At 40.8% G+C, this 14,314-nt stretch overlaps 1 protein-coding gene, 1 long non-coding RNA gene and 2 other non-coding genes across 9 annotated transcripts; all 4 read right to left on the bottom strand.

Moving 5' to 3' along the window:
- Nucleotides 1-281: 281 nt before the first annotated feature.
- Nucleotides 282-5,489, bottom strand: rbmx (RNA binding motif protein X-linked). Of its 6 annotated transcripts, none has more exons than XM_062560556.1 (11): nt 5,155-5,489; nt 4,922-5,047; nt 4,301-4,407; nt 4,063-4,228; nt 3,800-3,937; nt 3,589-3,703; nt 3,180-3,308; nt 3,011-3,102; nt 1,231-2,211; nt 525-619; nt 282-426 (listed from the first exon to the last, which is right to left on the bottom strand). In XM_062560556.1, the coding sequence occupies exons 2-9, from the start codon at nt 5,028-5,030 to the stop codon at nt 1,895-1,897; spliced, it is 1,173 nt and encodes a 390-aa protein (XP_062416540.1). In that variant the 5' UTR covers nt 5,031-5,047; nt 5,155-5,489; the 3' UTR covers nt 282-426; nt 525-619; nt 1,231-1,894. The 6 variants fall into 6 exon arrangements, with proteins under 6 accessions (XP_062416540.1, XP_062416542.1, XP_037315634.2 ...); XM_062560558.1 differs by having other exon boundaries at nt 282-423; XM_037459737.2 differs by having other exon boundaries at nt 525-2,211.
- A 1,030-nt stretch (nt 5,490-6,519) lies between these two features.
- On the bottom strand, nt 6,520-14,113 carry LOC134107174 (uncharacterized). The gene is made up of 3 exons (XR_009942661.1): nt 13,905-14,113; nt 8,056-8,149; nt 6,520-7,586 (listed from the first exon to the last, which is right to left on the bottom strand). It is a non-coding gene; the product is annotated as an uncharacterized LOC134107174 (long non-coding RNA).
- LOC119211664 (U1 spliceosomal RNA) lies at nt 10,637-10,800 on the bottom strand. The gene has a single exon (XR_005119792.1). It is a non-coding gene; the product is annotated as a U1 spliceosomal RNA (small nuclear RNA).
- LOC119211666 (U2 spliceosomal RNA) lies at nt 11,753-11,943 on the bottom strand. Its single transcript, XR_005119794.1, has one exon. It is a non-coding gene; the product is annotated as a U2 spliceosomal RNA (small nuclear RNA).
- Nucleotides 14,114-14,314: the final 201 nt, after the last annotated feature.

Raw genomic sequence — 14,314 nt, 5'->3', positions numbered from 1 at the left:
GCAAATTGGGTCATGCTGAAGGCACCACCTGTGTTGCATTGTGATATTTATAGGAGGAAACCCTGTGGTCTCGATATTTAATCAATAGTGAAACCCAGTATTGATGCAGGCTCTAATATAGCTACAGAAACAGGTATAAATACAAATAAAATATGTATATATACACACATACATGACAGATACTCCAAATACATGAGCCCAGTTTTAAAAAGTGAATACGGAAGCAGTTTAGTGGTCATTTGCAATCTAGCGTCAGAATGAGATAAAACAGTGGACCAAAGGTTCTTTATAGGCTTTATTAAAAACACCATGAAACACTTTCATTTGATCAAATCCTGGTCTTGTGTCCGTCCCACTGTCAACACGCAGTCCTCACTTGAAGCCCCGATTCCACCAGCGCTCTCGACAGAAACGCGTTTCTGGCTACTGAAAGACATAATACAAATAAAATTAATCAATTTCTATAAAAATCAACTCTTGCAAAAACATCTTAATTTGTACACCCATTAGTCTGGTAGACCTACCCAGACAGGTGCACTGAGGTCTAATTGGTCCAACATCGAGGAGAGAATTCGGTTAAGTTGCAAGGGCAGTTGCCTTGGAAGGGTGGGTACTCATCCTGCAACGAGAACATACAATTAACACGTGGCCCTTCTCTTAATCATGTATTCATAAAACATCTGGCAATTATTTTTGTGGCCTTTGTCCGACTGAATTTGCTTCTGCGATTGATTCCAGTTTGCGAGTTAGGACGTCGTTGTTCATCCAGAAGTCTCCGTTGTTTCGATTCACATGCTCGTGGGAAAAGGTACTGAGAAAATGGCTTTTAAAGAATTTAAAAAAAAAAAATTAAAAAAAACAGCTTTACATTTTCACAGAGGGTCCTTATGAATACTCGGGTCATCTCCCTCTAAGGAGTTTAAAATGCACTGTCGACAATCTTACTGAGCTCCACGGTTGGTTAAAAAGGGTCATTGTGAGGGCACAGCAGGCAAAATGGTGGTTAAACTTTCATTGCTGAAACGGGACAAAACTTCTTGGGCTGTTGCTGCACTTTTGACAATGTTAGCTGGTGAAACAGACTAATGGAAAAAGTATATTCAGGTGACCTTTGTTTCGGTCGTCCAAGGCGTCGGTTGTCTTGAGTACCGCTCTTTGTGGGGAGATCGCAACACAGGACAAAGAGAAACTCATTTACAGATGAGAAACAAAGAGGTTTGCTTTGCTTACCAGCTGTTGACTACCAGTCGAGCTGCATTTGGTTGTTGCTGTTGCCTTTGGTTTTGTCGTTGCATGCCATCGAGTGGCTCTAGGGTGACGGATCCTTTTCCAAGGAAACTACATTGGAACATTTCGACAGTAACATTTGCCTAACCCTTGAAAACAGTAGCGTCCAGTCGGTGGCACATTTGTGTCAGGTAGGAACTAAAGTCACCGAACTTTGAATAGGTGGGCAGAGACTCACCTATGCTCTGCAGAGAGCAATGTAAATAAGGTCATGTTGCAACTTTACATTCAAGTCTCGGCCTTTGGTCCTCTTTTGAAAATCGATGGGGCAGTGGTCAAGGTACAACTAAAAGCTTTATTAGAGTAGGAAAGCCAGACTGAAAGGGCATTGCAGATTCCAACAGCACTGAATTTACAAAAACTAACACTCACTTGGTAACTGTACGGTTACACGACCAAGAGTAATACTTAAAAAAAAATAAAAAAATTACCTTTACACATAAAAAAAAAAACTGGAGAAGTCAGGATACAGGTCAGAGCTAAGCTTAACTTTCCACAGATTTAGACATGGCTAACTTGTCTGGTGGTCAGATCTCTTCCACAACACTCGTTAGCCGTGCACCGAGACGAGAGGGTTTGCTTCATCGTGTTTTCCCCAAAGTCCAGTTCAGTATCTGCTGCGAGCCATCCCTCTATCGGGCCGATTGCCGCCGCGCCCGCCACGCGGCCCTCCGCGACTTGAGCCGCTGTACGAATCGCGAGGAGGGTAGCCTCTCTCGACAGGGGGAGCCGGGCCCCTCTCCTGCCTGCCCATTCGCTCGCCACGGCTAGGTGGGTATGGGTCGCTCCGACTGCTGGGGTAACTGTCACGACTGCCATAGCCATCCCGGGAGCTGCTGCCATAGTCATCGTAACGACTGCTTCCACCACTCCCACCATAGGATGGTGGGGGGCCCCGTGAAGGAGGGGCGCTGCGAGAGTTACCTGCAGGGTCAATGGGTCAGGTAATTGGCACGGTTCAATTTATACATTTTCTTGCACCGTGAAGTGCTCATTCTGTTTTTCGCCAATGGAATTAACGTGCTGGCAATGTACGCGGACGACACGTTTAAACGTCCCATCATGTTATCGGCCTTACGTTCAACATGGATATTTAGTCGACACGGGCAGAAATACACATCCAAGCACTGGGAATAAACGGGCCGCGTTTCCCCATTTCAGCATGCCATTGATTTGAGAAGCCAGTTTTCCTTTTAGAGCTCCAAGTGTTAGAATTGCAGGGAAGGAGGAGGAGGAGGTTTTCCGAGTCATCTTGGTTTTTTTGAACGTTACTCCTTGAGGGAGGGCTTTGCTAGGAAACACATACACAGCGGACATTTCCAAGGACTTTGTGTGGTCATTAAATATTCAAGCGAGTTGTTGCCTGTTTTGTTGTTGGGTTTTTTTTGGGGGGGGGGGGTGTTGCCCCATGCAGCAGCAACATGGACTGTTATATGTGGACACCGCTTTTGGATGCAATTTTGTTTCTCAGTTGAGATGCCAATGGCCATACATTCGTAATGGCGAAAAATCACGCAACTGCAGCTCACGGGTGCGGCTGGGAATGAAAAAAGCTTTACGAGGATGTCTGAAATGCTGTTCCCTCTGAGAAGAAGTACATCTGCAGCTTCTTGTGACTGGATATTGCGGCACTCAATGGTATGAATTGGTTGGTTATTCGTGCAGCTCTTTCCTTGTGCCTACGTGGATATGTCGTCATTGCACTAATGCATTCATATCTTACCGTAACCGTCATAGGAGTCTCTGTAAGAGCCACCGCTTGATCGGTCCACGTAGCTTCTAGGTTCCCGGCCTCCACCATAACCATCCCGGTCACTACATGATAGGAACGAGCGTTATTGAAGGAACAGGTAGGTCAATCCAAGTTTTTAACCTGTTGTATAAACCCATACCTGTATCCCCTCGACATTGAGCCATAGTCATCACGGGAACTTGAATTGGAGTATTCTCTGTATGAATAATCTCTTTGGGGAGGTCCATAGTCCCTCGAATCTCTGGAATTATAATCCCGACTGGAGTAGCTGTAAAACAAATAACCACATCAGTTCTAGGAATTTTTTCCTCAACCATGTGGATCAATTCTGTTTCACTGAATTGAAACAAATATTGGATTAGTCTTCAAATAAGGCCAGACAGTGTGAACAGATTGGGATTCAAGCAGCGTAAAATATGTATGTGGATCACATGATTGAATTTACATTACATATTTTCATACGGTTAATAAAACTATGGAGATATCTTTTTGTCTCAGCCCAAATGTATGAAGTGTCCCACCGCTGTATAACTAACTAAACCTCTCACCTATCTTTGGAGTTGTAATGGTCATCTCTTGGTGAAGGATAATCATCTCTCCTTGACAACGAGTCCCTGCGAGGAGGGGGTGGACCATAGGGATCTCTGTCCCGCGACATGGGGGCTAGAATATACAAGAGAAAAAAAACGGGCTCATTAATCACCAAATTGGGGCACTTGCAAAAAAAAACGTTGAACTCTGCACAGCCAGCACACGTACTTCTGCTCATGGGACCAGAGGGGGCGGACCTCTTCGGGGGGGGACCTCCGTTACGAACCGGAGGGCCTCGCTTCAACGGAGGGGGACCCCTGGATGACATCCCTTTGAAGAAGGGTTCTGGATCTGAATCATAGTAGTCTTTTCACAGACAAGAAAGTATTAATACACAAGACAACAACGACGTCAAACGTAAAACTGCATTCATTCTATGAACACACAGTCTACGATTTTACAAATTTGACTGAACACATTGGGGAATTCACCTCTCGATGGTGGGCCTCTCATGCCACCTGGACCTCCTCTGGAACCACGGGGTCCTCTGGGTGGTCCACGACTGCGGGAGTGCATTAATGGAGGTCCTCGTCTCCCGGCAGTCTCAAACTGAGGCTTTGTTGCCTGCTCCACTTTGATAGGCTTTCCATCAAGAGACTAGAAGAAGAGTTCAAATATTAATCATAAATGTAAACTTTTTTTTGTGGCTGGCTTTACGGTTGATCTTACCTTTCCATTCATCTCTCGTGCAGCATCCTTTGCATCAGCAGGACTTTCAAAAGTAACAAAGGCAAAGCCTCTCGATTTGTTGGTTTCACGGTCTTTCATCAAAATAACTGGAATGAGGGAATATAGAGTCAGGAGATACTGTGCACCGTGCCTGAACTTACTTTATTCTCCTAAAAAGACCAAAACGATCTGTACGGGTCTACTCTCCTATATTTTCACAAAATCTCACATTTGTTTAATGTGATCACTTGATTCTTATTTTAGGCTAAAAACAAAACCTAAAAAAAAATATTTAAAAAAAGACAGCTCAAGTTAGGCTGCACGAAAAGTAAAGAGAAAGTGGGGACTGGATGTTTAGTGATTTGTTTGTTATATAAATTTGAATACCAGTCAATTATCCAATCGACGGGAGCTAAAGTTGAAAAGAAATCTTATAATATCCTTTCGCTTTTAAAATTATCGCCAGACAACAGGCGTTTGATAATCTATTAAAAGTGACTATCTCCAAAAACATTCGTGCCTTTTGAATAATTACGTAAACCGAAATACAATTTAATATATACAAGTTACGAGTGGAATATAAAATGCAACATACAAAAAAAAAAGTCTCTCCGATCGCACCTTCAACAATCCTGCCGTATTTGCTGAAATACTGCTCAAGGGCCTTCTCGGTGGTCTCGGTGTTCAGTCCACCGATGAAGAGCTTTCCCGGTCGGTCTGCCTCCGCCATGCTGAGCGATACAACACCTGCAAACACACACACACACACACACACACACGTTGCACGCGTGTTAACACGTGCGATCACGCTGGTGTTCGCTCGGTGTTATCCAGTGCAGATCCGCTGGGATTACCTTGCTCCTGTGCCGTTGAAATGCGCAAAATGGCGATAAACGTGCCAGCCGTTATCGCTAGTTTCTTTGCTAACGCTAGCTAGCGAGTATTCCAGCTAACGTTGCTAGCGGGATACTCGAGCTCCAAAGAGCCAACGAGATGCTTTAAAAAAAGAAAGTCAAATAATAAAAAGCCAAACTACTACCGAGTGTTATGCTAAGTGCGCAAGGCAGCCTTAGGCGGACTTGGACGTTGGCGGCTTTGTGTTAACTGCGGTGCACAACGGTTGGTCGTCGCCTTTTCTCCTCCTCCTTCTTCTTCTTTTTCTTCTTCTTCTTCTTCTTCGCGGTTTCTGTTTCCGGTAGACCAGATGTTACGCTGCCGCCTACAGCTGGAAACTGCACATCACCATTTCAAGTGTAGCTGGAGTAATTCAAACACTATTTTGCTAAATGACGTGTAAAAAAAAAACATTCTTTGCAATGTCAAAAAATAATTGAATGAAAAGGGTTATTTTACATGCCATGTAATTTATGAAGAAAATACGAATATATGGTGTATTCACTTGTTTTATTTGTGTACCAATGCTCACTGGTTTGCTGCTGATCAAAATAAGCAGAATGGGATCGTAGTTTCCAATCTTACGCAGTGTGTTTATTATCATTTGTTTCCTTATTTGTACACAAAAATGTGACCAATCGTTAAATAAATTGTGGCAACAAAGTGACAAATAATAGAAATTGAGTACAATTCAATTACTAGAGCTTGGAGTAATATAGATTTAAAAAAAAAATCTACATGAGATATTTAGTAAAACCAAATTAAAATTATATTGACTGGATATTTGAAATTGAAATTTACTTATTTATTGAATATTTGAGAGAAATTAATTCACATTTACTGAATATTTATTTGAAATGGGTTTATATTTACTGATTACTGGGTGAAATTGAGTGTTATGTACTACTAATCTTGGTCAAAATGTGGGTTAGTACGCTAAAGCTATGAGTTAGTAAGTAAGAAGAAATAAAGATAAAGTGCACCAGCTAAACATAAAGTGACAAATGAAAGTGACCAAGTGAATGTACATGGGGGTGAGAGTCAGTCGGGGGGGGGCCCGGGCTCTGTTGATGAACCCGAATGCAAAAATGAATTTGATTTACTGAATAAAATAAGTTATATCAACTTAACTTAATTAACAATGTGCTAGCATGTTAAGTTAACACATTGCTATTTCCCTTCTGGACTTAATGTTATTGAATAGATTTTAAAAAGATAATTTATGTGTCACTTTGTTGCCACAATTCTTCTATGTCTAATTCACTCAATACATTTGTGTAACAGTAAACTTAAGTTAACAAACAGATGCAGAAGTACAGCAGGTGAACATTTATTTGTGCAAATTTCTATAAATACATACAGGAAAAGCTGCACTAAATGAGCATGTTTATATACATTTGAACAACACAAATAAAGCAGCATTAACACTAGATAGCAACACTTAAACTGAATTCCAGAAAAACAATAGCCAAACCTAAACTCCTCAATGTGAATCTTAAAAACATAACTAACAAGCATCAAACAAACAGTAACCACATTTGAGAGTTCTAACAGTAACAACAATTCCATTTTTTCTAGATTGTTAGGCTGTTTGCTACAGGGAAGAGCTTTGCACAGTCCAGCTACAAGGAAACTTTCTGGAAAACCTTAAATGTTTAAGTTTCTTTGAGTGTGCAAGACTGATTGCATATGCAAACCCAACCTTGCAGGCAGCAAGACCTTCAAAAGTCCCTCAATGTAGTCAGAACTTTTAGCCCGTCCAACACACTGCCAACGTTTGGATTCTCTTACGTAGCCATCATGATCCTGTAGGGTTTCATCTTTTGTATTGCAAGGTCCCGTGAAAGTGTTCACCAGCATCCTGAAATAGCAAGAAGACTGTGTATTATGCACTGTACATCCAAAAGATTAGGTCCTAATTGAACATCTACCAAATTACTTCTATGATCACAAATATCTTATTCTACATTTACTAACAGGCTGTCATTGTCATAGCTGGCTCAAGCTATGCCAAAACATCAGGAGCAGGAGACAGTTTATAAGAAGAAAGGAATACATGTTTATTAAATTATAACCCTAACAGAAAGAACTTCAATAATAAACTGAAATCACATATCCAAAAGCCATAAGGATCCTATGAGGTGGGTAGTCAGTAAGTCAGTGTTGTAAGTGTGGATGTGTGACAAAATGGTGTGGTGCGTGTATGCATGAAGAGAATAATTCAACACAACTGAAAACGCATGGAGAATACTGCCGGAGCGAAGGCCGGGGCTGCCTCCTCTCGAGTCCCCCCCTCCAACTGGCAGGAGCCTGGCATATATAGACCTCAGGAGAGACACCGGGCCCAGGTGCTCTCCATTAGCCATCAGGACAATGCCCCACCCAGGCTCACCTGTAGGGAGACAGTTAGGTAGGCACCATCCACACACACTCATTATGTGTGTGGGGCATCACATCATATGTCAACTAATCTCTATATGATAGTAGAAGCTCGTTCTCGGAGCTGTAAGTCATCCAATCCAACTATGTTAAAAGGACTCTTTGCTGCTATGTCAATGGCTCTTTCAGTCTGTTGGTGTAATCAGATGGAGATGGCGAGCATTTAGTAACAGTCGGCATTTTTTTGCAGTAGTATTCAAAAAAATCCATCATAGAATATAAGAATATGCATACATAACCAGAGGACGATCTGAATTATTATTAATGAAACTGTAAAACCCAGCATCTTTTGCCACACCTTACTGGTAGAAATACGGTACTATAAATTGTATTGTATGTTTTGATTTGACCATACCAAGACGTGACGGGTAGAAGAAATGAGAGGTCATTTTCTGTATATGTCAATATGTGTTTCAACTTACATCACACTCTTTTGTGAGTTGACCCATCGTCTCTACCAGGTAGACCCTGAATAACAGCATCTCTGGTCGTGGTAATTCTCGGGTTGCTGGATGTCTGAAATTAAAAAATAAATTAAAAAAAAACACTAAAGATTATCAACTCCAATCCTAAATTCCACAAAACAAGCTGTGACTCAAGGAAGTCTTCATAAACTCCCACAAAGCCACGACATTTTACAACTTGATTTTTGTATGATTAAGACAAACCATGTTGATTAGTGAGCACACAATAAGGTAATTCAAAGTAAAAAGTGATTGTAATTGCTAATGACCACATATCAATTGCACTGAGGGTTTTGTTATCAAATCAACAACGTAAAAAAGGATCTCCACGGGACAGTTTCCTCGGCACGTGAAGGTTGTGAAGTCCGGTGCCCGATCCGAGCCAACGACATATCAAACGGGCAACGGCTAGCCCCATGTACCGCTGTAAGCGGCAGTCATCCAGACGCAGTCATCCAGACGCAGTTCCTGTAGAAGTCTGAAATTCACCGAGCTGTCTGCACCTACGGATGCTATTTAGTACAAAAACACAACTCTGTTTGATCCGACGCAGGTAGAATTTCCACAAGAGTCGTGGTTGTAAAGTTGTATTAGACATGCATGCATGTCTGCTTATGACAAGGAAAATAGTTAAATTACCCCAGAATGTCCAGTTTATTCCCATTAATTACTGTATATTCCCGTAGAAAAAGTTTCCAACTTTCAATATTCCTGGGATTTTGCAACCCTAGACACGTGTCTGCAGCTCAATGCGGCTTAATGACAAACAACACCGAAGGAACGCCGCTACAACCTCTGTTTAATACAGATCGTCAGTGTGTAATCAGTGTTGCACTTTTTAACACGTTTTCACAGTAAAAGTTTTTTTTTTCAACACATGAAAATGCACGATTCATGGTAAAGTAAAGTTGTTACTTGTGTATGTGACTTGGAGTGAAGTAGGGAGACATTTTTCTGCACTAGTAAGCTAGCGTTACTATTACGAATATTACCTTAGCTTTATTTAATTGATAACAGCATCAGTTATGAACTGTTAAGTCTAAATGAATAATTAATTGGGGCATTTATAAGGGGCTATAGCCATGTATGTGTGTGTTGGTACGCCAGCTCTTTAAATACATTTTGTCAATATTTTCTCTCTTGCTATTGTGTGTCTAACGCTACAAATATGTGTCTAACGACTAACGTGTTGCTAACATTAATAACGTTACCAACACGAGGGTAACATTACCAACATGTAGCTAACGTTACCAACACGTGGCTAACATTACAAACGTGTATCTAACGTTCCTAAAGTGTGGTTAACTTTACTACCGTGTGTCAATGGCTACGGCTGACCGGGAGGGGGGGGGTTGACGCTGCAGCTGACCGGGGGTGGCGCGATTGCGGTTACAGATACTGTCTGGAAGGTTGGAGAGGAACTAGCGTACGAAATACAACGTGTGGCGGGAGAGCGTGACTTAAGACCGAACTGAGTGAATGCTCAATGCGGGACTACTTGAAAGCCCTGCCTTTTAAAACCCCAGCCTTTCCTGCAAAAAATCTGAATGGTTAATTTACCCATGTTAACTTCCAATTATCTCCACCACCGTCTATTTAGGTTATTAGTACAATGGTTAGTACATTTACAGGGGTGACTGTTGTATTCATGTAATCAGCACAGTGGTAAATGAACTAATGCGTTTTTTTTACAGATAATGTTTGCAAAAATAGCAGTGTTGCCTGTTATATATATATATATTCAGTACAATAATTTGTGCAATCAACAGTTGTAAACTGTATTTTGCACAAATAATAAATGCAAAGAAAACAGGACTTATACAGGACAATACGTTATATTTACATTTGCAGCAAAATATTCCGTATATTTTACAGTAACAATTTATTTTTAAGAAATACATGTTAAAGCTACGGTATTGATTGTTGTTAACATTACAATCTATTTCCATTATCAGTACAATGTCCATTGTAATTAACAGTTATAAACCGTGTTTTGTACAAATAATGAATGCAAAAAAACTGGGCTGGCTGTTTATATTTAAAATACGTAAAATTTCGATTGTCAGGGGCAAATTGTAATTTTTTTAAGTTATGAATGTAAAAATTACGGTACAGATTGTCTTTCATAATACATTGTATTTCCGGTATCAGTACAATGTTCAGTACAATTAACAGTGAGGAAATGTATTTCTTACAAGAAATAGATCCATAAATAACTGTTTGCGCTGAAATATACATATACGGTATTTTAATGTGACAGAAACGTAATATGACCTATTTTTTATCAACAGTCGTTTACAGTTGCAATTTAAGTTTTTTTACCGTAAAATCAACGTACTTTTTTTTTACAGTGTAGCATATATGCACCAAGCATGAGGCGAAGGTCTCTTAACTGGCAACTAATCATCACTACAAGCTGGAAAAAACAAGATAAACTGTTTAAGAGCAGCCTTCAGGAAGCTTGATCCAGAGTAGCACAAATAACTACTTCTCTCATTATAGGATATATATAAATGACATTTTTCATTAAACATGTTATCAGGGGAGAGCGCGAACGCAGTCCCCCACTACCAGAAATTATGCAATCGAGATTCCCACATTTGGGGAATTCGCAGAGGTCAGCTCAACCGGAGTGCAATGGCTAAGCCTCGCCCTGGGTGAACCACCTTCTTGATCATGGTATCTCCCTTGCCAGGTAAGTATGAGTTGTACACATCAGAGGCAGGGAAGTCTTTTGCAAACATACCAAGCTAATCTATGGTGCTGACCATCAAGAAACCATCAAGAAAACAGACTGTGAAGGAGCTGCAAACAACCTGCAGGCAGGTCATGTAGAGTAAGTCAAATTCACCAGGAATGAAGATTATAAACATTTTACTTGAGACGTTATGCTCTTATTTCCCATGATGCAATGCTGTATTTTCACCACAAAAGCCAACCTAAAATCGCCAGCTGCATCTATTTATCTCCAACAAATGAGTGCCTATTCATTAGAAGGTTTACATGAGACAAGGCTAAGCACAACTGCAATCAAAAGTTAATTGTTCCTCATCTGGAATTCAAAGAAAAGAAGGAAATAACAAATGCGTTCTTTGGTTCTTTAAAAAAAAAAAAAAACACTTCCTGTTTCTTTGTTTACTGCTAGTGCTCTAGTGACACACTGCCATCTATTGGTCTGGAGTAGTAATAACACTACATGTTTAGCAAATATAATAAATTAGCAAAAATACGATTCAAGTAGAACTGGACATGATTACCTCCATGATGACTGATTGCAATTGTGTTGCATTAGATATAGCTCAGCCAAATTGAAGAAATGACAACTGATTAATTGAAGATACACTAAATATTTGGTAGCATGGTAACAGCAATAACAAGGAGCGCTTCTCTGTCTCCTCTCTCTCCACCCATCTTTTCTTTGCAGGGAGGATTTTCGATTTCAGGAAAATAGGCCCACATTGAAACCTATCAACAATTTGAATCAATATAAGTAGATAAATGAAATAATGTGGCCCCACTAAAACTATGAATATAGATCCCCCTATAACAAACCTCCATCTTACTTTCTTGAGACTGTAAGAACACACATATCTACAATGAAAAAGTGCAACGTAAACACTTTTCCTATTGAATACTTTTTTTTTAGACACGTTTAGGGGGGTGCACCGTTCCTGGAGGTACTGCAATACCAGGTCGATGCGTGGAGTGGACGGAGCAAGCCCCTATTCCATCTCCCTATTCCAAAAATCAATTTAATATATGGTCCCCGGGTAGGGGACGTATCAGATATTAAACTGATAAGAACAGATACTACACTTGATCTTAGCCAAAAGGCCGAGAAGCGATAACGTCTCCATGTCGGAGATGAGCAAGTGATTCCCCACACAGGCACTCTCACTGATGGTTAGCGAACTGATCTACAATTTAATTAATCACCAAATAAAACAACAAGAGTGTATAATAAAATATACCACTGGTACGAGTTTGTTTGCGACATTCACGATAAACGTGTGTTTGCAAATTGGTCTCCTCGTTTACTTCCGGACACGTGGTACGCTTTGGTGCAATGGGAAGTAACGTTACAACGCCGACAAATATCATGTCCAACTAGCAAAAACAATTAAGTTAATTATAAATGATCTATTAGAGATGAGCGAGTACAGGATTGTCTGTATCTGTTTAACCATATGAATTATCTGTATCCGTATCTGTACTCGGATTGGGCGGGGCCTAACCCGAAAGTGGGCGGGGCTTAACCCGGACGTATGAAGGATTTAACCAGTAAGTTGTCGGGTTGTCTTGAAATGGGCTGGGCTTTACCCATTATGCTCTTTTTTAATTCTCTCATTCTGTATCACTGATGATCATGAGACAGAGAGGGGAAGTATGTGTGGCTTAATTTGTAATATTAATATTTAGTTATTTAACACAACCAGTCAAGGTCAGACACTGAGTGCGTGAAGAGAGCCAGCAGACGGTAAAAAAAAAGAACAACTGATTACAGACCAACAGACAGACTTTAAATTTATCGTGAAAGACCCGCGAACCTGCTGACTGAGGGAGGGAGAGAGGAGTTCTGTGTATGAGTGAGCCAAGCGGGACACAGTGACACAAATAGTATGTGTGTAGGGGAGGGGCGCTGTGACTACCAGCCAATCACAGAACGCAGACACATACAGCTACCCAATGAGGACTTTTATTCAATTCGAGCACAGATATTGACTCGTATAATACTCGTACTCAGGAAAAGTGCTTTATCCGTACCGGATACTCGTTTCAGCAGAGTATCCGGCTCAACTCTATTATCTATATCCCGTGTATGCTTTCCTAAACGGCGTATAACGAATAATGTTAGTTCGAAAGATACATGTTGTAACCCTTCAAAACTCCGTTGCCGGTCAGCCACAGAGCTGTCTCTAGTGAGGGAGGAGATCTAAAAGCACAGTTCAAGGCTTGTTTCTTACACCGATGATGAAAACCCTCCGTAACTCGGAAAGTTGAACAGAAAGTCTGAGACCACCAGGCATAGAAAGCCGTCACTCAGACGCGCGGTTAACGTTACACTTGCACACGGAATTGTTATATGCCGCAGTAAAAGCGGGATAAATGCGAAGTAATAATTATAATGAGTTTAACTGTTCTGGCTCCGGGACCGACCATCACCCCTTAATGACAAGCCGGGACCCAAATCGAGGAACATTCTCAACATCTCAAATTTATTCAAAATCAACTTCATAAGCTGATTTTTACATTTTATATTCAGGATGTTTAATTGTCCTAAAAACCCAGTGACCCATATCAGAATGGTTTGACCCAACCTGGCACACGCTGTGGAAAACATGGACGGACGAGCCGGCAAAAAAAACGACACTCCACTGCATTAAAAAAGTCCCTTCAAAATAAAAAAACAGGATGAATCTTTTTGTGATTTTGTTTTTTTTAATTCTTATTTTTATTTTCCCATGCAAAGGCCCGTGACCCTCCAAAAACAGGTCTGCGACCCACCAGGTGAGAATCACTGGTCTAGACCAACGTTTGCGTCAAAGACAAGGCGCCCCTTGACGAATATGAGTGATGCCACGTCTGTTTTCATTACGCAGAGTTAAAACAAAAGACAATTTAGTTTGATATGCTAACTAGCAGTAGTTTAGCTAACCGTTAGATAACTTAATCAAAAAACAGGTGCTGTAGTGAAAGACGATTAAAAAGTCTAAAACAATTTGGTTTCCGTAGAATTGATACCTTAATAGTGTACACGCTATTATTCCTACAATAATTGTCTATTTATCTAGTCAAAGGGAACTTACTGAAAGTTGTCTTCGGTAAATGCTGATGGGCGAGGTGTTCCGGAGGGAGACGGGCGAGGTGTGTTCGCTGCGCTTGACCGTGTGCAAAACGAGCTTTAGCTGTTAGCAGCTAGCTTTAGCCCAAGTATCTGAACACACACTTCTTTTAGCCCAGTGCGAAACTGACATACACAACGCAGTGCTGTTAGCGAATGCTACATTTACTAGAAGTAGTTATGAAACATACAATTAATGCACACATAAGATTCAGAACAGACAAGTATTATAAAAGAGAGCTTATGGTCTTTTGGGAACCACAAGTTATTTCCCAAAGCAAAAGATCCAATTGTTTGAAAAGCTTCACTGGTACCCCGTCAATATATATCCTTATCCAAAAAGCTAGGGGGACATTTGTCTTTTTGTAGACCTTC

This window comes from Pungitius pungitius, chromosome 2 (genome assembly GCF_949316345.1).
Source record: "Pungitius pungitius chromosome 2, fPunPun2.1, whole genome shotgun sequence".
In the NCBI taxonomy this organism is placed as follows: Eukaryota; Metazoa; Chordata; class Actinopteri; order Perciformes; family Gasterosteidae; genus Pungitius; species Pungitius pungitius.
The sequence above is the reverse complement of the archived record's forward strand: the minus strand, read 5'-3'. Positions and strand labels throughout refer to the sequence as shown.